At 54.4% G+C, this 23,260-nt stretch overlaps 1 protein-coding gene across 1 annotated transcript in view; it reads right to left on the bottom strand.

The window, feature by feature from the left end:
* The window catches only part of VSTM2L (V-set and transmembrane domain containing 2 like), a 36,419-nt gene extending 13,488 nt beyond the window's left edge, over window positions 1–22,931 (bottom strand). Inside the window, exon 1 of the mRNA XM_057530250.1 lies at window positions 22,562–22,931. Coding sequence (XP_057386233.1) covers window positions 22,562–22,682 — 121 coding nt within the window. The 5' untranslated portion in view covers window positions 22,683–22,931. The remainder of the gene's footprint in view (window positions 1–22,561) is intronic.
* Between the last annotated feature and the right edge of the window lie 329 nt (window positions 22,932–23,260).

Here is a 23,260-nt window from a genome sequence, read left to right as displayed (position 1 = left end):
TGGGAGGATCGGGATTGATAGGTTGCTTTTTCTGCTCTGCACACAGGGTTTCCAAGTGGAGCCTGACTCCAGCAACGAGTCTCTGGGCTAAGAGAAAGCCTGTGACATCCCTGACCTCCACGGTCATGGGTTCGGGCTGCCCACATCCTCTGAGGTTCGGGAGGGACCTTGTTACGCTGTTGCATAACAAAGCCCGTTTGATGAGAATGGGTGTTGTTGGAGTTACTGAACACAAGCCAGGCGTGGTGTGCGGTCAGCTGAGAGCGGGGCCTGTCCTTATTCCCAATGGGCAGCAGGCTCCTGGAGGAAGGTACCCGCCCACCCGCCTCTGCCTTCCAGGTGCCCTGGCCCCAAACTGTAGAGTTGCCCTTGCCTCCCTTGTTCTTCCTCTTACACCCCCTTTCGGTCACTGGGGAATCCCATGGGTTCTGCCTCCAGGACATCTCCTGAATCTGGTCCCTTCTGCCCACTTCAACTGCCCCACGCTGGGCCAGCCGTCACCACCTCTCCCCCGTAACAGTGGGGGAGCCTCCTCACTGACCTCCCTGCCCCCTCCCCGACAATTTATTTTCAACACAGCAGCCAGAGGTAATTTGGCAAAACACAAATCAATCCCTGTCTCTTCTGTCCTCAAGCTACTTTTCCACTTGCTCATTCCATTCCTGACACGATGGCCTCCTTGCTGCTCCTCCAACATTCCAGCTGAGATCCTACCTCAGGGCCTTTGCGCGTGCTGTTCCCTCTGCCTAGAAGGCTCTTCCCCCAAATTCTCACATGGCTCCCTCCTTCCCCTGCTTCAGGACTCTGCTCAAATGTCACCTCCTCAGCAAGGCCTACCCTGACCACCTCACTTAAAACTGCATCCCTGGGAATTCCCTGGCAGTCCAGTGGTTAGGACTCGGGCGTGTTCACTGCCAGGGCCGGGGTTCGATCCCTGGTCAGGGAAATAAGATCCCACAAGCCACAAGGCCAAAATAAACAAATAAATAAAAATTTTAAAAATGAAAAGAAAATTGCAAAATTGAATTTGTATTAAAAAAAAACAAAAAAAACCCTGCATCCCTTGCCTCAACCCAGTGCTTCAAACCCCTCTTCCCTTCCCACATACTAACAGTGCTGTCCACTAGAATTTTCTGTGACAAGGAAAATGTTCTATATCTGAGCTAATACAGTAGCCACCAGCCACATGTATCTATTGAGCACCTGAAATACGACCAGTGTGAATGAGGAACTGAATTTTAAGTTTTATTCCATTTAAATTCATTTAAACTGAAGTGTAAATGGCCACTTGTAGGTAACGGCTACTGTATTGGACAGCACAGCTAATACACTTATTTTATTTATGTTTATGGTCTGCTTTCCCTTCCAGGAGGCAGGGGCAGTGCCTGTCTTGTCTACTGATATATCCCCAGCCTGGCACATAGTAGGTGCTCAATAAATACTTTTTGAATAAACGAATGAGCAGACCTGGCTGGTCAGTGGTGGAGCAGTGTCCACAGGCAGGAGGGCCCCCGTCTGAGAGTCCCAGGCCAGGCCCAGCCCTCCATGCCTGCTCTGATGCTGACTTGCCAACTCGAGCAGGACTGAAGGGGGCCGCCGAGGACCGAGCCAGCGGGAGGGCTGGGAGGTGATCAGAGTGAGCCATTGGCTCCCGGTCCTGGGACAGCTGGATTCAGCTTTGATCCAGGCCCCTGCCCACCCAGCACCCTTTGCAAATAGGGGAAGGAGGAGAGTGGTGAGGCCCCCTAGTTGGATCCGAGGTAACCGGCGGTGTGACCCTGCTGACCAAGAGACAGTGGGAGGGACACAGCTGTGACCCTCGCCAGGTGCCACTGCCTGAGCCATGGGAATCAGAGAGTAACCACACTTTTCCCTCCTGCAAATGGAGAAAGGGGGTCCAGAGCTACCGGGGAGTGGGGGGTTTGCTCATCCCAGGATCACAGAGCTAGGAAGGGCGGAGCCAGCCCTGGAGCCTGGGCCTGCGTGACTCAGCCACGGCCCTTCTCCTCCCAGAGATGGCTGAGTGGGGGAAGCACATCTGTCCGATAGGAGGATGGGAAATGGTACATCTGGGTCTCATGGGTGGAAGGAAGGGCAGAGATGGGCTGTCCTTGGGTGGGCTTTCCATGAGGGTGACCCGGGGAAGGGCCAGCCTCCACCCACCCTCACTCAGCCTCCCCCTGCCCACAAGCTCCCCCAGCTGACTGAAAACCGTGACCCTGGCCCACCAGCTCTTCTTACTGATGCAGAAAATGAGGTTCAGAGAGGGCAGTATCTGGCCTGGGGCTACTCAGCAGCCAGGGGTCAGCAAGGTCAGGCTTCAAGTCCGCTCACCCCCAACACACAGCCCCTATCCCCCAACCCGGATCCCAGTAACTGTCCTCTAGAGGGCGCTGTCCAACAGACACCAAATGCAAGCCACGCAGGCAAGACACATACGGCATTTTTAATTTTCTATAGCCGTATTTTAAAAAGTAACAAGACTATTTTTTTAAACAGGTGAAATTAATTTTAATCATTTATTTTATTTAACCCAAGATATCAAAAAATTATTTCAACAGGTATAAAATTATTAATGAGATATTTTACATTCTTTTTTGTGCTAAGTCTTGGATATCCAGCATGTATTTTACATGATTACAACACATCTCAATTTAGACTAGCCACATTCCCACTGCTCAGTTGCCACCTACGGCGGGTGTCCTGGCAGGTGGTGACGCTGTGCCAGCCTCAGCTCCCCTCCCCCTCACATGTCCCCATTGCTCAGAGGAGGCGGCCCAGGCCCAGCACAGGGCGGTAACCCTTCCAAGGCCATGTGGCAGAGCTTGGATTTGAATTCAGGACTGTCTGACTCCCAAGGCCATGCTATTCCCAGAGAATTCAAACTCTTTTTGGTGGTAGGGCTCTTTCTTAAAAAGGAACAGTCCCAAATGGCCAACCCTGCCTTGGAAGGTCCTGGAGAGGACCCTTCCTCTGGGACGAGGTGGGCAGTCTGTTTTATTCTGAGTGTAAAGGCCTGGGTGGGTACAGAGGAGGCATTTCACCCAGGCTGAGGCAATCAAGGGAGGCTTTCCAGAGGGGGTGTTGCTCCCCCCATCCCCAGGTGGGCCAGATGGTCCTGAGCTGGAGTGGGGAGGGGCACTGGCTGGGAGAATGGAGGGAGAACCCAGTTCCAAGAACTCCTGGGAGCCAGGAGAGTTGTCTGCAGGTGTAGCCACCAGCTCTTCCTCGCCACAGTGGGCTCTGATCCCCTCAGACCCTGCCTGGAGGCACTTGGTGGAATGGGTTGGGGGAGACGCCCTCAGGATCCCATTGACTCCAACCTCAGTGGTGATGGGGGCAATGCATCCTCAGGACAAGTGGGGAAACCGAGGCTTTAGATATTTGACGGCATATCTGAGTCTTCCTGTTTCAGAGGCAGCAACATGAAGGTTTGTCTGGGCTCCACCCCAAGGAAGCCCCTTCCCTCCAGGGAGAAGCTGTGTGCAGATAACTGCCCACAGGACTGAGCTGGGGAGGAGGGACTGAGCCTGTTTCTGCCAACAGACTTGCTGTGTGACCTTGGGAGAATTTCTCCCCCTCTCTGAGCCTCAGATTGCTCCTCTATACAATGGGGGTTGTATCTCATGGTCTGAGACCCCCACCAGCTCAGACAGCCTGAGGGAGAAAGTGATGTATGTCCTAAGAGCCATGGTTTGGGCATTGGAAGGGGAGGGGTCCCTCCTACTTGGGGGAGAAGGGGACTCTGGAGGGAGGAGGAGGTGGCCTGGCCCTTCAGCCAGGCCCCGGAGGAGGCGTGGATACTGACAAGCAGAGGAGGAAAAAAGGGATGGTGTGAACCAAGGAGGAAAGGAGGGAAACCCAGGGAGCTTTGTTTAAAAATGATAATAATAGGGACTTCCCTGGTGGTCCAGTGGTTAAGACTCAGCTTCCACTGCAGAGGGCACGGGTTCGACCCCTGGTCGGGGAACTAAGATCCCACGTGCCGCACGGCGCAGCCACAAATCATCATCAACATCGTCCACCATTTACGGAGCACCTACTGCACGCCTAGCATGGTGCAGACATCGTCTCAGTCTCTAATCCACTCACTCCCATTTGACAGGTGAGGAAAATGAGGCTCAGAAAGGTGACATCATTTGCCCAAGACACACACAGAGGTGGAATTTGAACCTGGGTCTGACCAGCAGGTATGACCAAGACCCAGGGGTCCATCAGCTCCCATCAGAATTTGTTCTGGGGCTTCCCTGGTGGCGCAGTGGTTGAGAATCTGCCTGCCAATGCAGGGGACACGGGTTCGAGCCCTGGTCTGGGAAGATCCCACATGCCGCGGAGCAACTAGGCCCGTGAGCCACAATTACTGAGCCTGCGCGCCTGGAGCCTGTGCTCCGCAACAAAAGAGGCAGCGATAATGAGAGGCCCACACACCGCGATGAAGAGTGGCCCCCACTTGCCGCACCTAGAGAAAGCCCTCGCACAGAAACGAAGACCCAACACAGCCATAAATAAATAAATAAATAAATAAATAAATAAATTAAAAAAAAAAAAAGAATCAGCTGGCCATGATATCCTCTATTTAAAAAAAAAAAAACACTGTCCACAAATTAGGATTCTACAGGAGAATGAGAAAGGGGCTTCATTGAATGCAACATCTCCTTCCTTTCTGCTTTTAATTGTATTAATTAACCCCAGGCCTGGTTATCAGGGCGTCATCTGCAGGAAACAGCTCGTGGACCTGGCCTGAGTCACTGAGTTTGGCTTCTGGGAAAGGCAGGGGATGACCTGGAAGATCTCACCTGCCCTTCAGGAGCAGAACCCTAACCTTCTTCCTAACCTTTCAGGCCCGGGTTCAGCACACACACGCTCAGGGCTTGGCCTCAGGTCTGGCTTCGAAACCTGTTTCCTCTAGTCTCTAGCTGTGTGAGCTGGACAAGCCCCTTTACCTCTCTGAACCTCAGTTTCTTTAGCTGAAAAAAGGGGTGAATGAGAGGACAGGGAGAGGGTTATACAAGGCAACATATGCCGCATGCCCAGCACATAGTAGATGCTCACCAAACAGCACTCCCTTCTCTCACCTTCTAGCTCAAAATTCTACCATCACCAGAAAGATTTTTAAAGATGCTTCTTTGTAGCCTCATCAGATTATACGGTGGATGCAACATCTGTATTTCATTCACACCTGGACCATGAGACCTCTCATCCATCAGTCCTGTACCTCCTCTCCTTCCTCATTTGCTCCCAACAGCCGTCCCCCCGCCAAGCCAGGGGGATTGACACAGGTCCTGGGGGGCTTGTCAACCAAGGTGACCCCAGCTCAGCCCCCACCTCCCTCCATCTCTGAGCTCAGGTTCCCCATCCCAGACCCTCTGGTCCGGGAAGCCTGCAGAGACTGGACCCTAGCCCACCCATAAGTCTTTGCCAGAGCAACAGCAGGATTCCCCTTGGGGACTGGTGGTAGGGGCATCCCCTAGGCAGGGGAACCAAGGCAGAACTGGAGCTAGAGAGAGACAAAGGGGGCAGAGCAGAGAGAACCAGTGTGGCCCCAAGGGCCCCTTGGTCATCCCTATCTCAGGCCCCATCTCTTGCCAGGACATACTGAGTCACTGCTTGCTCAAAACCTCCAATGATGAATGGATAAGCAAAATGTGGTCCCTCCATACAGTGGAATATTATTCAGTCTTAAAAAAAAGCAAGGAGATTCTGACACATGCTCCAACATGCATGGACCCTGAGGACATTAGGCTAAGTGAAATAATCCGGGCACAAAAGGATAAGTACTGTATGATTCCACGACGTTCCTAAAGTAGTCAGACTCACGGAGACAGAAAGCAGAATGTTGGGGCTGGAAGAGGGAGGATGGGGGAGTCATTGTTTAATGGGTACAGAGTTACACTCTGGGATGATGAAACATTCCCAGGTGTGGATAGTGGTGATGACAGCACAGCAACCTGATTATATTTGATGCCACTGAACTGTACGCTGAAAAACAGTTAAAATAGTGAAATTTACATTATGCATATTTTACCACAATTTTTTAAAAAACACCTCCCGTGGCTTCCCAGCCCTGCAGCGGTGGTTTTCATGCAACAAAAATTTCCCTGGACTGGTGGCTGGAATGCTCCCCACAGCCCCACATTCTACAGGGCCCCTCGCTTCTTTCAAGTCTTTGTTCTATTGTCACCTCCCGTGTCTTCCCTGCCCTCCTCTCCTTACTTCTTACTAACATATTATATTCTCACTGATTTTTCTCATGTGTTGTCCATCTTCCACCCAGAGTGTAAGCCCCTCAAAGGCAGGAGATTTTGCTCTGTTTTGCTTACTGCCACATCCTGGCAGCTAGAACAATGCCAGGCACATAGTAGGTGTACAATGAACACTCTGCTGTTATTATGCAAGACATATGCAGCAGCTCTGGTGGAAAGCAGAGAAAGGATCCCATCCTCCCTGCCCTGGGCCACTTGGGAGCTCCAGGAAGTCCCCATGCTTGGGATGCCCCATTGGGAAACTGCCAGCCTTCATGGTCAAAGTAAGGCTCCCAGGGCTGGGCATCCAAAGCCTCCAGCTCTGGCCCTGCCCGGACCCCAACTGCAGCCCCTCCTGCCCCTCTGGGCCATATGCATGTGTCTCCCGGGGGCACAGCCTCTGCATGGTTCCTGGAATCCCAGCTCAAAAGTAGTCCTCTGCCTAGAGATGCCCTCCCTCCCCAGGCTAGGGTAGAAGCCCCCCTTGGTGCCCCTGATGGTCCCCAAGTCCTCCCCGCACTGCCCCACTGGAGTGTGTTAGATGGCAGGTATTAATTAGGGTGTCTGTGTCTCCCCCAGCCTGGAAGCTCCCCCAGGGCAGGGCTCCTGCATTGCCCAGGATGGAGCAGGCAGACAGGCGGTGCTGCTGGACATGTGCTGAATGAATGAATGAATGAATGAAGTGAGAAACGAAGGTTAGACAAAAACTCAAAGAACTTAAGTTAGAAACTGTAAGAAGAAAACAAAAGATGTAGACATCATTCATTCATTCATGCAACATTTATTGAGCACCTACTATGTGCCAGATTAGTGTTTTGGGGGGATGGCACCCATGAGAGCAGATGTATGGACACAGGCAACCAGGAGGTCCTGAGTCGGGCCTCAGCAGGCCGGCCCTCTCCGCATCCTCCCTCCCTTTGGCCCTCACAACCACTGCTGGTGCCCAAGCCCTGCCTGGCCCACTGGGCCCAGCCGAGGGGCTTCCCTTCAAACTGACAGGCAACCTGGAGGCTCCCCGAGATGACCCATAAAGTTGTCATGTGAAATGTGACCAAGAGTGAATAGGGCAATAAAGAAAGGCCGACAATGCCAGGAAGGGCTGTGGCCGCTTCACCGGCAGCTCCCCCGCCCTTGAGGCCCAAGGACCAGCGCCATCAACCCTATGGAGTCATCTTTCCGACTGGAGGCCCACAAAGAGCCAGAAAGTCGATGTGCCTGTTCCCAATAACCTTCACAGTGACCCTGCAGGGCAGGGGTCACGGTCCCTTTATTATAGGTGGGGAAACCGAGGCTCAGAGAACCTGGGGGCCATTGGGGCCAGCCCCCTGCCCCAGTGTTGAAGGGAACCCCTCTGTGTGGCAGGCACTGTACCCAAGACCCCACTTCATCCTGCCAGAGACTTGATGAGGTGGTGCTATTTATTATCAGCCCCATTTCACAGAGGGAGGCACCTAGGCTCAGTGCCTACAGAGACAAAGTCAGATTTCAATCCCAAGGCTGACTGCAGAATTTCCCAACCCAAACCCAAGTCCTCTCTAAGCTCCCTCTCCCCATTCAGCTCTAACAAGTGTGACTGGGGCTTCCCCGGTGGCTCAGTGGTTAAGAATCCGCCTGCCAATGCAGGGGACACAGGTTCGAGCCCTGGTCTGGGAAGATCCCACATGCCGCGGAGCAGCTAAGCCCGTGTGCCACAACTACTGAGCCTGTGCTCTAGAGCCCGTGAGCCACAACTGCTGAGCCCACACGCCTAGAGCCTGTGCTCCACAACAAGAGAAGCCACCGCAATGAGAAGCCTTCAACAAAGAGTAGCCCCTGCTCGCTGCAACTAGAGAAAGCCCACACGCAGCAACGAAGATCCAACGCAGCCAAAAATAAAATAAATAAATTTATTTAAAAAATTAAATTAAATTAAAAAATTAAAAAATAAAAAGTGTGACTCTCTGAGGGCCATTTCCAGAAAGGCTGCTCTGTGCCCAGCTCAGCAGGGTGCCGGGGCCAAAAGGGTGTGTGACACAGGGTCAGGAAGGCCTGCAGCCCCCAGAACTCCCAGCTGGGAGGCAGAATAGGGAAAAGGGCTGCAGAGGGAGTGTTTACAAGGAAGCCCCAGCTCACAGGCGAGTCTCACAGAGCTCCTGACATCAGGGGATGTAAAATGTCCATAAGAGGAAAACCTAAATAAGTGGGATGAAAAAGCCTCCAGGGAATGAGAAGGCTGGCAGGGATGGGTGCAGGGCATCTGCCCTGGGATGGACCCAGGGGAGACACCTGAGGGTTCTCTTTGTTTCCTCCTGGGCAGCCCCCAGCTTCTGGCAGGCGGCCTGCAGCAATAGGGATCGAGGTGTGAGTCAATGAAGGCTGTTTCATCTTGGAGTGGACAGGTTTCCTCTTCTCAAGAAGTGACAGGGAATGCATTTTGTACCAAAGCTTGAGGAACTGCAGTGTGCCTTATTGGGAAAATGGGGGGCTGGGCACGCAGTAGGGGCTCAAGTGCTCCCTGCAGAAGGAATGAAAGAGATCAAATTTCATGGACTCCTACCCTGAGCTAGGCCCTGTGCTGGGCTTCCTAAGATGCTTAGGCCAGGCCCTGACTCCCAAGGGCCCCACACTCTGCAGGAGTGACAAACACACAGAACAGTCTGGACAACAGCTGGGACTGAGCCTGGATCGGCACGTACAGTTGTTCAGGGTGTGCACCATTCACAGAGCCAAGAATCATAGTGCACAGAGATGTGCAGGGCACAACCGCATGCAGAAGCTCTGGATGGAGGTGCACGTGCTAAGAGAGGAAAGGGCAGGCCCATGTCTGCCTGGAGAGTCAGGCTTCTGGGAAGTGGGGACATGATTGGACTTAAACACTGATGGGGTTTGCACAGCTGGGGGTGCTCAGGACAGGAAAGGGCATACCAGAAATAGAGTTTCCCAAGTCCAACCTTTGGGGGACCACCTTTACCATTTCTGCAGGATCCCGGTACCATCTGCACTATCATTTACTTAATATTTATTTTCGAAAGCATCTTTCCCTTTTTACTAAATAAATTCAGCTTAAAAGGAGACTTTTATTACTGCCATAAATGGAAAATCAGCATCACTTGCCATAAAGAGAGGGTAACAGTAAAAATAAACACGACGAAAACCAAACAGCGTTCGTAAATTCTAGCCAGGGGACGTTGCCTGCTGAAGGCTACGAGCCTCAGTCCCCATTCCTCTCATTAACAGCGGAGATTGGCGAGAGTTAGGCATTAAATTCAGAGCAACGCCGAGCAGAAACTTTCTTCTTGATCAGAAGGGCCTGGGATGCAGGTCCAGCTGACGCCAGTGGGCATCAGTGGGCAACCACCGCCACCACTGTCACCGGCTCTGGCTTCCTTGGCTACTGGCCCAGTCCCACGATTCACCTTTAGCTGGCACCTCCAAGACCTTGCTCACTCTGGCCCACAGACCTGGAAGCCTTTCCTGCCACTCACCTATACGGGGCAGCATCCTGTCTGATTCGCTGTAAGTTTCCCTGTGCCTTGCGCATGGGGAGGACTAACACCCATTTCAAGAATGAGGAGGCCCGAATGCGTGCTAGTAGAATGAATGACCAAAGAAATGAATGGAGGGCTCCCTTCTGGGCTGTGCTGCTCAAACCAGGGAAGTGACTTCCTGAGGCATTGGCTTCCCTCCCCCCAAATGGGGAAAGAGCATTGTTTTTGCATTAAAACAAACATGAATATATTATGGCATAGAATACAGAATTCATGCATTTTGAATGAAATAGGAGACATCAAAGAAATATTGTCCTTGGTTGGGAGCCGTTTACTCTCCTGCATGGGGAGAACCCCTCCTCAAGGGCCTCCATCCGATCCAATCAGAAGCTGCCTTCACCTCTGCAGCCTCAGGCTCCTCAGACCATGCTCTGCACACTGGAGTGTTGATGTGTCAGCAAAAGGGGCAGGGGACCGAGAGGAAAGAGAGGGGCTGGGGGAGGGTGAAGCCCAGGATTTACACATGCAGATGCAAGTTGCGGCTCCACTCTGACTTGCTGTGTGGCTTCGCGTAAGTTGCTGCACTTCTCTGGGCTTCGGTTCCCACATGTGTCATTGCTTAAAGGCTTATTTTGAGGATTAAATGAACTCACGCAGGTGAAGAGGCTGTTTCAGTGTTCGGGACACAAGAGGGCCTCAATGCCCACTCACTGCTGAGTTTTAGGGACACACAAGCACATTCACCCAGGTGGGGCCCCTGCCCAGCCCTGGCTGATGACCCGCCCAATAACAATTAAAATAGCTAACACTTTTGAGAACTGACTATGTGCTAAGTGCCTGGAGATGCTGTGCCTCAGTTTCCTCATCTCTAAAATGGGGGTAATAATAACCACCACCTCATAAGGCTGTTGTAAGGATTAAATGCGTTAACATTTATAAAGTGACTGCCTGACACCAAGTATGTGCTTATAAAGATGTTTCCTTTTTATTTATTTATTCATTTAGTTGTAATTGAAGTGAAATTCACATAACATAAAATTAACCATTTTAAAGTGTGCAAGTCAGTGGCATTTAGTGCAGTCACAATGTTGTGCGACCACCACCTCTACTTAGTCCCAAAACATTTTCATCTCCCCAAAAGGAAACTCTTTACCCACTAAGCAGTCACTCCCCCTTCCCCCAGCCTCTGGCAACCACCAATCTGCATTCTGTTTCTATAGATTTGCCTATTCTGGATATTTCACATAAATGGAATAACAGAATATGCGGTCTTTGGGGACTGGCTTTTTTCACTTAGCATAATGTTTTCGAGGTTCATCCACATTGTAGCGTATATCAAATTTCACTCCGTTTTGTAGAGGTGTTTCTTTAATAAAATATCTCACTGAATCCCCAACACGACCTGGGAAGTAGCCACTGTCACCCTCGTCTTCTTACAAATGAGGAAACTGAGGCACAGAGAAGGTGGGGACTTGCCCAGGTCCCCTGCCAGGCGGCCCCAACACAGCCAGGTGGGCAGTGCTGGCACCTAAGGCCGGGGGCAGAGTGCCTCCCAAGGCCACCAGCGCGTATTGAAGGAGACAGCAGTGGAATTACAAATCTAGGGAGATTTAAGGAGAGTGAAAACATTCTGGCACTTGCAGAATTGTGCGAGTTGAGCAGGTTTCCCCAGTGGAGGAGAAGGCAAATAGGCATCCTGATGTCTGTGCAGGTACCATTTCTTTTCATCCTCACCTGTACATCCTGCAAAGCCGGTGGGGTAAGCCCATTGCACCGATGGCTAGTGAGGCTCCGAGAGGTTGAGTGGGGGCCAGAATTTGAGCCCAACAGTGTCTGATCTCAAAGCCCAGGCGTGTACCCATCCCTAATGCCTGTCACAGGCAGAGAGGGGGCGAATGGAGGAAGCATAGGGAGATTGCATCAGCCATAGTATGAGTGGTTACCCCAGAACCCCAGAAAGGAGCATGCCCAGAGCCACTGAGAAGAGGAGAGAAAAGCGAGCAATGTCTGGAGGCACCAAGTGTGGAGCCAGGGAGGCCAGGGCCATGCAGAACAGGGTAGAAGAGGAGAGGCAGAGACAAGGGCATCTGAAAGCCAGGTGCAGAGACCAGCCGGAGAGGTGAAACTGAGGCAGCCCCCAGGGACGCTCCAGAGCAGAGCTTCTCGGGGTGCCCAGCAGGCAGGGGCAGAGAGCAGAGTGGCCATGCTGCCCCCTCCTCCACACCCTCCCTGCCAGGGCCTGGCCTGGGTTAAACCTGGCCCCACTTGGGACCTAGTTCCTGCCCCCGTCCCAGCCCCTCCTACTCCTGCCCAACTGTGTTTGAGAAATCCAAGAATGCAGCTGTAAACATGTGGGCGCTGGAGTCAAGCTGACCTGGGTTTGAACCCCAACTACACTTCCTCGAGGTAGGCAAATCTCTGAGCACCAGTTTCCTCATCTGTAAAATGGGTATTGTGGGCACTCAACAGGATCATACATACCTGTAAATGTCTGGCACATGGTGGGCTCCACGGAGCATTGTCATGGCGGCAATGTTCAGGCTGCTACTCACACTGCCTCTCTCAGGGGGTCTTGGTCCACCTCCTGCCTCCCCAAGGCTCCCACCTCCCTTTTCCTCACCTAGAAGACTACCCTGACCTGGCCTTTTAAACACAAGGACTATTCTAGAACCGAACAAGTCCTAGCTGAAGGGGTTCTGCCCTACCCCAGGGCCTTTGAACTTACTGTTCCCTCTGCCTGGAAGGGGACTTGACAGAAAGCAGCAGAGCTGGGATGGGGCTTGGGGCACCCAGCACCTAGCTGGAGTTCAGTGACCACTGCTGGGGGTCTCTGGGGGACATAAGGAGACCAGCTGGTGAGTCTCACGGTCCCTGCCCCCCGAGGCCCCCCCTGTCAGCTGTCAGCCAGCCTGCCCTCCCCCTCCCTCTCCTCTGCCTGCCCGAGACCATTAGTGTGGCTTTGTTTTGAGCGCTATTTCCACTATCATGTGCTCTGGCCGCTGGGCCTCCATTAGAGACCCTTTCCTGGGGCCGATGACAGGCAGCCAACAGCTCCCCAGCGAGCCAGCCGTAATTGCTGCCGCCTTGAAGGTCGGAAATGATTTTTTTAAAACCTCACAAAGCAAAACAGACACCCTGCCGTCTGCTCTCGCCTTCCCCGCCCTCAGCCGGGAACCAAGCCTGAGGTTTCCGAGACAGGGGGGTTCAGTTAAGACCCCCCCAACCCCAGAGACACCCTTAACATGCCAGGCTGGGGGAAAACAAAGTTTGGGCTCTGCTCCCTTGCTTTGAACTAGGTGGGGGGCCCCAGACACCTCTCTAAGCCCCAGTTTCCTCCTGGTCAAGATGGGCATGTTGATGGTTGCCTGGGGTGCCTGCTGGGGTGACCACGGTGAGCTTCTGAAAGGAGGTCACGGGCCTCTCTGAGGACATACATGAAGCAGAGAACCAGGAGGCAGGAAGAGAGCCTGCCAAGGGGAGAAAATCGCTGGGGAAAAGATTCTGAGGAGGGAGGAGCTTGGGTGTTCAAGAAAGGAAGCGAGTGTACTTTCTCTCTCTCACACACACACACACACACACACACACACACACACACACACATGAGCTCCCATCTCCTTTCAAGCCCACATTCCCATCATTCCCTGGACACCTGGACCAGCCCCATCATCCTATGAGCCCAGAAACTCAGCCCCCCAGCCCCCGGCAAACAGCCTCTCCTCCTCCGTTAGCCCCTCCAGCCTCCAAGTCCTGTTTGAGCCCCCATTTCAACTCACAGGGCCATCCCCACCCAAACGCCAGCCACACCCTGTGCCTTCCCCACTCAGAAACCCTCCAGGGCTGCCTCTGCCCCGGGGATCAAAACCAAGCTTCCCAGCCTGTTCTCAGTGCCTCCAGCTACAGCCTGCTTTTCTGGATATGCACACACGACTCTCCAAATGAAGCCCCTCCCAGACCCAGGCAGTCAGGCAAGGCTCCCTACTGACCAGCAGAGTCTCCTCTCAGCCCTGATGGTCCCCGGATACAGGCAGAAAAGGAGTCCATCTCCCCCAGGAAGTCGTCCCTGACTGCACCAGGACACAGCAACCACTCTCGCTGGAAACCTCCAGAGACCTTCCTCCAATGGCTCACCTGCCCTGTTTCCTGGGCTCCCACCTCTGGTTGACTGTCCTCCATTATCTCTCCCAATACTCACCCCCTGAAGACACTCACTAAGGACTTGCCAGGAAAGTGAATGAAGCTTCTTCCAGGTCACAAGAGAGCACTGTGTGCGGGAGTGGGGGGAAGGACTCCAGAGCCTGGCTCTGCTGCGCACCGGGCCCTGTGTCTTAGGGCCAGCCCTGGCTCCTGTCTGGACCTCAGTTACCTCCCCGGTGAAATGAAGGCTGCTTCCCTGGAGGACCACAGGTGGGCTTTGGGGGCCTCAACAAACCCTCTGACGCTGGACAAAACCATGTGGCATTTTTCTGAGGAAACAATCCAGTTTTCATCAACATTCCAGCTCTCAAGAGGATCACGATCTCCAAAAAAATTAGGAAGCACTAGTCTAGACAATGTCCAGCGTCCCTTGTAGCTTCCCCACGTGGTCATTCACGCGTTTATTCTCTTCATTCATTCAACCAACATTTCTTGGGTGCTTGCTCGGTGTGGTGTCATCACCATGCACAGAATCTGTGTATGTGTAATCCTGAGATGTCACCTGAAGAGAGGAGCGTACGTGTGTGTGTGTGTGTGTGTGTGTGTGTGTGTCTACAGAGAGACAGAGGGAAAGGGAGGACCAAGGTGGGAGAGATGAGAAGAGGGAGGGAGAGGGATAGAGCAGACACAGGGAAAGGGACAAAGAAAGATGGAGAGAGAGTGAACAGAGATAGAGATCGAAAGAGAGAGAGAGAGACAAACCTACGGAGAGAGATCTGGAGGAAGAGGGGCAGGCGAGCATGTGCCACCAATGGGCAATGCCAGCCCCCCTAATTGATGGCTCTGAGCGAGGCCCCCCTCCTGGCTCCGGCTCTAACCTTCCAGATGCTCCCAGAGCCTCCACGCCTCGCATCTCAAGGGCACCAGCTTGGAGGGGACTGGGGAGGCTGGTACTGATGCAAAGGCAGAGGGCACCCGCCTGGCCCCTTAGGCCAGTCCGCTAAAGGACCTCCCAGGCCCCTTCCCCCACTGCCACAGCTCCTCCAACTGCACGCGAGCAAATACCCTACCGGAACACTCACTCTAGACTCAGGCTCAGACAAAAACAGCAGCCTCCCAGTAGAAACTCAGGCAGGCGCGCCCACACTCCCACTGCTCCCCACTGACAATGCTGGACTTGGATCCAGGAGCCTAGACTCTCAGCCCCGGGCTCTTTCAGCCAGACCCAGGCCTTCTCGGCATTTTGGCATCACGGACCCTGAGAGAATCTGACGAATCCAGGGCGCCGCTGCGGAACAAAGCACCTGCCCACAAGCCCAGGCGGTTTGGCAGCCGGGAGAGGACAGATGAGCGGGTTAAGAGCCACAGGCTGGGCTCAGGCCTGGCTCTGCCATCCAACATCTGTGTGTCCTCAGGCAAATCGCATCATCCCCCAAGCCTCAGTGTCCTCATCTGTAAAATGGGAGTGCCCTCCTCACAGGGCGGGCGGGGATTAGATGAGAGGAGGTGGGGGAAGTGGCAGGCACGGAGAATATCCCCCATGAGTGCTGGCTGGTGTTTTGGTTCATAGCCCAAAAGGCCACCGAGAGCTAAGCACCATGTGCTGGACGGAATCCCACGCCACCATCGACTCCATCCTCACCTGTTGATTGGAGGACAAAGAATAGCGCTTGGGAGGATACAGATGGAGGTATTCTAGATGCTTAGAGCTTAGGAGAACTCGGCACTGTTCAGGTGGGGAAATTGAGAGGGGCAGGAACCTGCCAAGCCACCCAGAAGGTGGAGGCAGTGGGAGGGTGGATAAAAACCCTGGTCCCATTCCCCGCCCCAATTCTGGCACTTTTAACTGGGGGCTGAAATGACAAAGGAGTCACTATCCCCACCCCTCAACATGGGGAGCAGCGAAGGCCCCACTCCCACCGCGTCCCCTGTGTGGGACCAGGCATCATCGGAGTCCGGAGCTCCGCCCACCTAAGCCCTTGTCCCAGGCCCACCACTAAACTGCTGGGTGACACATCCTAATTAACCGCCCACTGTGTTCTGGCTTCTCTGCCCACTTCACCAGTCTTTGCTCCTTTGGGAAAGAAGGCAGGAATCCCCCCGTGACATCCCCAGCTAATAACTGGTCCAGCTTACATACCTTCTGTGATGGGGAGCTCACCACTGGGTACCTTAACTGCTCCAGGAGTGAGCGCCCTTCTCCAGCCTGAACATCATCCCTGCTTCTTAACTCATCACAATTTATACTTATATGTATCTTATAAGTTTAGTTGTCTGAGCAAGAGCCTTATCTGTCTTCTTCACTGATATGTCCCCAGTGGCTAAAAGAGCTTGGTCCGTGGCAGGTTCTCAACTGATATTTGTTGAAGGAATGAAGGAAGGAAGGAATGATCAAGCTTCCAATAAATGGCAGCAGCCCCTGTTAGGCCAGCAGTTCCCAGTATGAGGAGTACGGAGTATGAGATGGGAAGGGGTGGCCTGCAGGCCAGCAGCCCCCAAGTCCAGTCATCCCCGCACACAGATGGGCCTGGGTACCACCCGTACTAGTATGTCGTTTGTGTTTTTCTATAAACTAACCCACTATGTTTTAATATCCCCGTTAGGCTCATCCTAAGCAATCATATCTGTGAAATCACAGTTTTGATGTGCTGGTTATATTTTTCCAATCCACATTAAAATAAATTCATAACTGTTAAAATGTAAGAGGTTTGTCTGCGTTCTTCCTAAAACCATCTCTCAGGTAGGACCCAATCTTGCTGAGGGCCCGGGGGCTTCTTAAAGCAGGGATTCAACTGGGTATGGTGGAGCTGAGTCCTCTGCTGGCTTCGAGAAAGGGGAGGGGACACAGCGGTGGGCAGGGGGACCTGGAGGAGCAGCAGCCCCTCTGCCCCCCCATCCCCACTTCCCTTCTCCACAGCAGCAGGTACCAGAGGGGTGACCAGCTGGGAAAGGAGTGGATTTATTCCCCCAGTGAGACCACTGTCCCTTTTTCTGTTGGAAGAATCTCACTGGGGTCTGGGAGAAGAAGATACATCCTGGGACCCCGTTACCCTCAAGGCTGCAGCATCTCATATACACCCCAAGGGACTGGGTCTGAGTTCACCCACTGCAAGGTGAAATCAGCCTTACCCACCCCAGATATCCTTGTTGTGGTCAGTAAGGATGAGGAAGGGTTCCAGTTTTGTGATTTTTCTACTAATAACATGGATTTCTCATGAAATTAAAATTACGTGAATGTTTAAAACAATATTGACTTGGAATGAGCAAAAGTTGAAGAATTCAGACCTTAGACCTCTGCCTTATCCTCCTTGCCACCCATTCAGTCTTTCCCTGCCACCTCCCTAGGCTGGGCATTGTGGAGGGTACCAGGATACAAGGGAATCTGACCCGTACCCCCGGTCATTACAATGGGAGTGGTGAGAGTGGCCGGATGCCGGCCACTGTATAGCCAGCTGGCCCCAAATTCCCTTCGGGGCTGAGAGGCTCTTCCCATAACCCCCTCAACAGCTGGTTCAGTCCCTAAAGTCCAAGGTCATGGCCAAGCACCAGGAGGTGGGGTTGCTTCATGCCCCCTTTCCCCTCTTTCTGACACCTACCCCTCACGTGGGTGCCAACATCACTGTTCACACCACGTACTTCCTCTCCTTATGCATATGATTTTCTCAACCTCCAACAGAAGCTGGAAAGTCACTGAGGCAGGGTGCTGGTCTGGGGGTTGCCATGTCTGCTGCTGCACAGCTGGGGCATGGAATGTGGAGGTCACCATGCTCACTCCTTCCACCACAGGAAGTCTCGTGACCTTGGGCCTCTCCCTCGTCCTCTCTGGGACACAACAGCACTGTGAGCGTGGGCCCTGGAACCACCTTCTGGGCTCCACTCTGGGCTCCAACACTTGCTAGGTGCGTGACCTTGGGCAAGCCTTTAACCTCACCACGTCTCAGTTTCCTCATGAAAACATCGGGCCAGGGAAAGTCCCCTCCCCTTAGGGTTCTTATGATGATCAAATGAGACAATGCCATTTACAGCCCTGGCATGACAATAAACATTTGCTTGCGTATAATTTTCACTCTCTTTGTATCGAGTTGGGTCAGGTGATCCCAAAAGCCAAGCACTAACCTCCCAGGCAATTTGGGCACACGCTCCCTTGCCCGCGGCCTTGGTCTTCCCCTCTGTTAGATGGGTAGAAGGAGATGGTCCCAGAGGTCCTGCTGGCTTGGCCTGAGCCTTAGTGATTCATTCCAAGCGCTCTATCTCCTGCCTCGGTGGCTGGCGGGTGGGAAGGGACCACTCTCCTGGCACCCCCAACCCTGCCCACTTGTTTGTCAACAGGAGACTTTCCCCAACACCCCTGCTGTCAGGGTGGCAGTGAGCCAAATTCCCCGTCCTGCCGCCGCCTGTGGCTCCCCTTGCTTGGGGAAAAGGCTGAGGGAGCCGCTGACAGGCAAAGTGTCAAAAGCAATTGGTGTGAAGGACTTGGGGAAAACCGCTTGCGAGGGTAAATTCCCTACCGGAGGCCGGGAAACCCTCAGCCCAAGGCGGAGTGTTTACGGGCGTAATTGATAGAATAATCACCAACACCCGAGACAACGGCGAACACATTTTTAACATCATAACCTTCAGAAGACAGCACTCAGTTTTCTCCATCTCCCAGCTACCAAACTAGCCAGCTTACTGATGGGGAGATACCAACAGTTCGGTAAGGAAGGCGAGAAAGCCAGAGTCATTTTTCGGTGCACAGGCTGTTTGCCAAATGGCCCGGTGGCCCCCGCCCCCTCCCCCAGCGCCCCGCTGCTCCCTCCCCTGGGGCGGTGTGTGTGTGTGTGTGTGTGTGTGTGTGTGTGTGTGTGTGTGTGTGTGTGTGTGTGTGTGTGTGTGTGTGTGTGTGTGTGTGTGTGTGTGTGTGTGTGTCAGGGCAGGGGCGGGAGGATGGATGTTTGCTGCAGTGTAAGGCTTCCTGGGGCTCCTCTGAGGGTCCACATACCTGTTCCAGCCTGGACTTCTTCCTCCCTTGCAAAACCAGACCAATCCAGCAGCCCCTGGCACCAGACAATTCTCCATCCCTACATGTCTCATCAGGTTTGAGTGAATACTTAAGGCAGTGGCTCCCAGACTCCAGGCTGCTTGGTAATCATCTGGGGAGCTTATTAAAATGCAAATTCCAGGGTCCCATCAACAATCATTTTGCATGCCGTGCAATGTGGCCAAAAAAAAAAGACAAGATCCTGCCTGCCGTGGACAAGATCTAGAAAGCGTCCTGGAGAAGGAGGCTAATCCAGCTTCCTGCTTCTAACTTGCATGTGGCCTCAGCAAGATCCCATCACCTTTCTGAGCTACTGGTTCCTCCCATTGGAACCCACTGCCTTACCAGTTCTCTGGGGAAGTGGAAGGCAGTCCCTTGGGCAGAGCTGGGCAGAGGAAGGAGTTCCATCGCACGACTGGCCAAGTCTGCCTCAAGGCTGTCCCGGAGGAGGCAGGCCCAGAGCAGAAACCCCAGACACACCTTCAGTGTAAGCACAGCTCCCCAGCTCTCTGTACAGACTCAGTGACCTTGGGCAAGTCACTGGCCCTCTCTAACCTGTTTCCTCATATGTCCAGCACCAGCCTGGCACGAATAATGTCAGCCTTAGTGAGTTAACACTGGCAAGGGGTTTGGTAGCACCTGGCACACAGTAGGCAGTTCATAAATGTCAGCTCCTGTTCCTCCCACCCGCTGTGCTCATGGCAATGAGCTAACCCTGTCTGATGAGGAAAAATCAAAATAGCTGCCATTAATGGAATACCTACTGAGCATAGACACTGACCATCACCACCCCTGCCTCCCACTTCCCTGACGTCTCCCTAAGAGGCAGGCACCACTCACTCCCCATTCACTCCTCATGCCTTTAAAAAGCTCTCTGCGAAGCGGGCTGAGTGGAGGTAGCAGGGAGAGGGGAAGCAGACAGATGTCCTTGCGGACCCATCTGACCGCGGGCTTTCCCTGTGACAAGCCCCGGGGCAAGCGGGCGGAAGGCGTTAGCCTGGCGGCTGGGCTGGGCTGGGACCGAGCTGGAGAGGTGAGCAGCCATCAGGCGGCTGGGGTCAACGGACTCCTCCCCGGGAGCCCCCGCTTCCAGCCTCCTACCCCCACCCAAGACGCAGAGACACCTGCCTAACCCAGCCACGTTTCCTGAATCAGCTGAGGACACGCAGCGCCCAGGAATAATGAAATGATCAGGCTCCGATCTGCTAAACAGCAATTTCTGGGCTTTTTCAGCACACATAGCTTTTATCAAATTGGTATTCTCCTCCTGAACACAAACGGCTATTAGACATGACCCACTTATCCGCCGTGTCTCACTATCATTAATAACAGTTTCTTTTTGTGATTAAGTGAGTGGCTCCAAACCCTTCCCGTGGTTTCGGGCGTTTGGCCTGGCAGAGGGGCAGCACTGGGGGCTCCTCGGCGTCTACTACTTGGTGACTTTGAAACTGGCAGTGTTGGGAGATGGCAGTCCGGCCCCTGCAGAGCAGCCTGGCCTCCTCGCTTCTTGAGGGACAGAATGAGCCCTAGAGGAGTGACTCACTGGCCCAGAACTGCATGGTGGGTCAATAAGAGAAGCCAGGTCCCCCCGCAGCCAGTGCTGTGTCCTTGACATCCAACCCCTCCTCTGGGCCTTCGCTGCCCCCCCCCCCCGAGGGTTCAGCAGGGACGTTACAGCTAGTGGGGCAGAGCTGTGCCCTAAGCACGCCTGGCACCAGGGGGCAGGCAGAGACTGCCACACAAAGGGCAAACCCTGCTTTCCTATGGGGGGGGGTCACCTTGGGGCCTCAGGAATGACAGAGTGGCACCCAGATCCTAGGGGTCTGGTGCTCCAGGGACAGGATGATGGTAAACCTCAGAGCCCCAGTCCTTGTATGTTTCGGGACCGCAAACTCAGGAAAGCCCTTCCTTGGAAAACCCTCCTAGTGTAAGTTCCAACTGTGCCAAGGAACTGAGCGAACTGAGCGGAGCCAGGAGGGGAGCGGAAGGAGGAATTCCCAGTCTCCCTTGAATGGGAGGGAATCTGACAGGGAGATGAATGTCCTCGAAAAAGCAGTGTCTGCCTGACAGACCCTGGGGCCAGTCTCAGCTCAACCACTCACTCACTGTGTGACCTTGGGTGAGTCCCTTTACCTCTCTGAGCCTTGATTTTTCCATCTGTAAACTAAGGATCAAAACAACCCTTCCCCTATTTACCACCACTGCAGCCAGGTCGGTAGAAATTAGATGAGGGATAAGAAGGGTGCGTAAATGGTACACAGAGCGGTTTCTATTTAACATGGTAAGGAAGAAGGGTGCAGGGAGGCATGGTTCCCAAAAGCAGAGACCCTGAGAAGGGCTTTGGAAGCGCCCCTACTTTCCGAAGCAATTCCACTCATGCGTCATGCCCCAGCAGCCTTCTCTGATTACCTACCACCACGGCCCTCACTCTTTTCCATCAGAATAAATCACCCAGTACTCTGCCGTTTGTGCAAACCTCTCCCCAGCCCTGGGCATACAGTGCCCAGCATTGGTGCTGCAGCCTCTCCTACCAGATTGGAAGCCTTTGTAGGGAAGAGATGGACGGACAAAGGGTCTCCATTTTCATCTATGCCCTGGTCCCCATACCGGAAGGAGCCCGGCTCATGGGGGCAGGGGGAACCCCCAGAGCTGCCAGCTTCAGACAATACAACTCTACTGCCAACTTGGGCTCCTCTGGGGCTAGAAGGAGCTTCTGACACTCAGGCAACCAGTGCTGGGAACGTTCTCTTGCTCCCCGGCTCTCACAGTGGCTGAGTTGAGATTTCCCACCTTTCAGTCCTCCAGGGTCAAAGATGAGGATGGGTGCGTACCCTATAGAAGGATGGCAGGGGCTTCCTGTCCCCCACCACCCCGCCTCCCCAGAGGCAGACAAAAGCTCCTGGCTTCCCTCTTCCCCCTCCATGCCTCTGGCTGGAAGCAACAATGCCAACTATTCCAATGTCTTCGAGGGGCTCCCACCAAGCCTTCGTCCCCAACATGCCACCCACCTGACAGGGGTGGCTGCAGCCCAGGCTACCAGTTCTCAAGACGTGGGGTCTTCTGCCCCCCAGGACCTTTCCCAGTGGGGGAGGTGTGGAGAGGGAGGGGACAAGGACAGCTGTGGGGTTAAACCCACAAAGGGGAAAGGCAGATGGGCAGAGAGGGGTGGGTGAGCAAAGTGTGTTCACAAAGTGTTTGTATATGCCAGTGTGTCTGCAGGCAGGCGGGCAGGCAAGAGTTGTGCGCCTGGGTGCCAGCTGGCAGGGTGTGAGTCCTCCAGCCCTAGTGCCTGCTGTGTGTGTAGTGAGCACATGAGTGAGAAGGGGGATCTGAGACGGTGTCTGGAGATGTGTGAGGGTAGGAGTTGTGAGTGTGAGAAAGCAGTGAGTGTGGCTGTGTGTCCGTGGCTGTGAATATCTGTGTGGTCGTGGAGGTGTGTGTATCGCAGCGAGTGGGGGGGGGGGGTTGGTGGGAGGAGAGAGCCCTCCGCGAGAGGGGCATACGGGGTGCCCTCGGGGTGCCCCCTCCTCCGCAGGGGTGGCCAGGGAGCCAGGGCCGGTCCATAGACCCGGCAGGGGGCGCCCCGGGACTCCCGCCACCGGCAGCACGGGTTCGAGCCCGGGGACGGCCAAGTTGCAGCCGCGCGGCCCAGGGTGGGGTTTGGCGTGGAAGTCCGCGGGGGCAGCGACCCAACTCACCGTGGCCGGAGATGTGGTTGTCCCAGGGCGCGTGGCCGGCGGGCCGCGAGGCGCCGCCGAGTTGCAGGAAAAGTGCCACGTAGTGGAGGGCGCCCAGCGCCACGCCGAGGGGGGCCCCCATGGTGCGCGCTCGGGCCGGGGGCGCCGCCGCCTCACATCGGGGCTCAGGAGACCGCAGACACCACGCCCGCCGTCCCCTGCCCGGTGCGGCCTGGTTGCCCCGCTGCGGCTGCTGCCCCTCGCCCGCTGAACCCGGTGTGGCCCCGGCTCCAGTCCTCGCCCGGCTCCGGCCCAGCCCCGGCTGCGGGTAGCGAGCGCACGCCCTGCCGGCCGCCTCCGACTGCGGGACTCTTCCCTTCCGCGGAAGGCCACTCCGCTTGGTGCCGCTGCCGCCGCACCCCCTCCCTCCCACTCCCTCCCGCCCGCCCAGAGGAGGCGGCGGCGGAGGGATCTGTCGCTTGATTTATCATCAAAGTTTTGCCCAGGCTGCGATTTTTAAAGCGGTACCCACAACTTCCCCCGCTGGAGAGAGAAGGCGGGGGCGAGATGGGGTGGAGGAAGCCACCCCAGGGACCCGGTTCCTGCAAAGCATAACACTGTTGGCTTCAGAAACAGAAATGCTCTCCATCGGGAAAAGGAGAAAAACCAGTCGACCAGCCGCCAGACCCAGGGCGCTCAGGAGGGACTCCTCAACTTTGC

Source organism: Balaenoptera acutorostrata, chromosome 15 (assembly GCF_949987535.1).
Source record: "Balaenoptera acutorostrata chromosome 15, mBalAcu1.1, whole genome shotgun sequence".
NCBI lineage: Eukaryota > Metazoa > Chordata > Mammalia > Artiodactyla > Balaenopteridae > Balaenoptera > Balaenoptera acutorostrata.
This window is presented reverse-complemented; position numbering and strand designations above follow the sequence as displayed.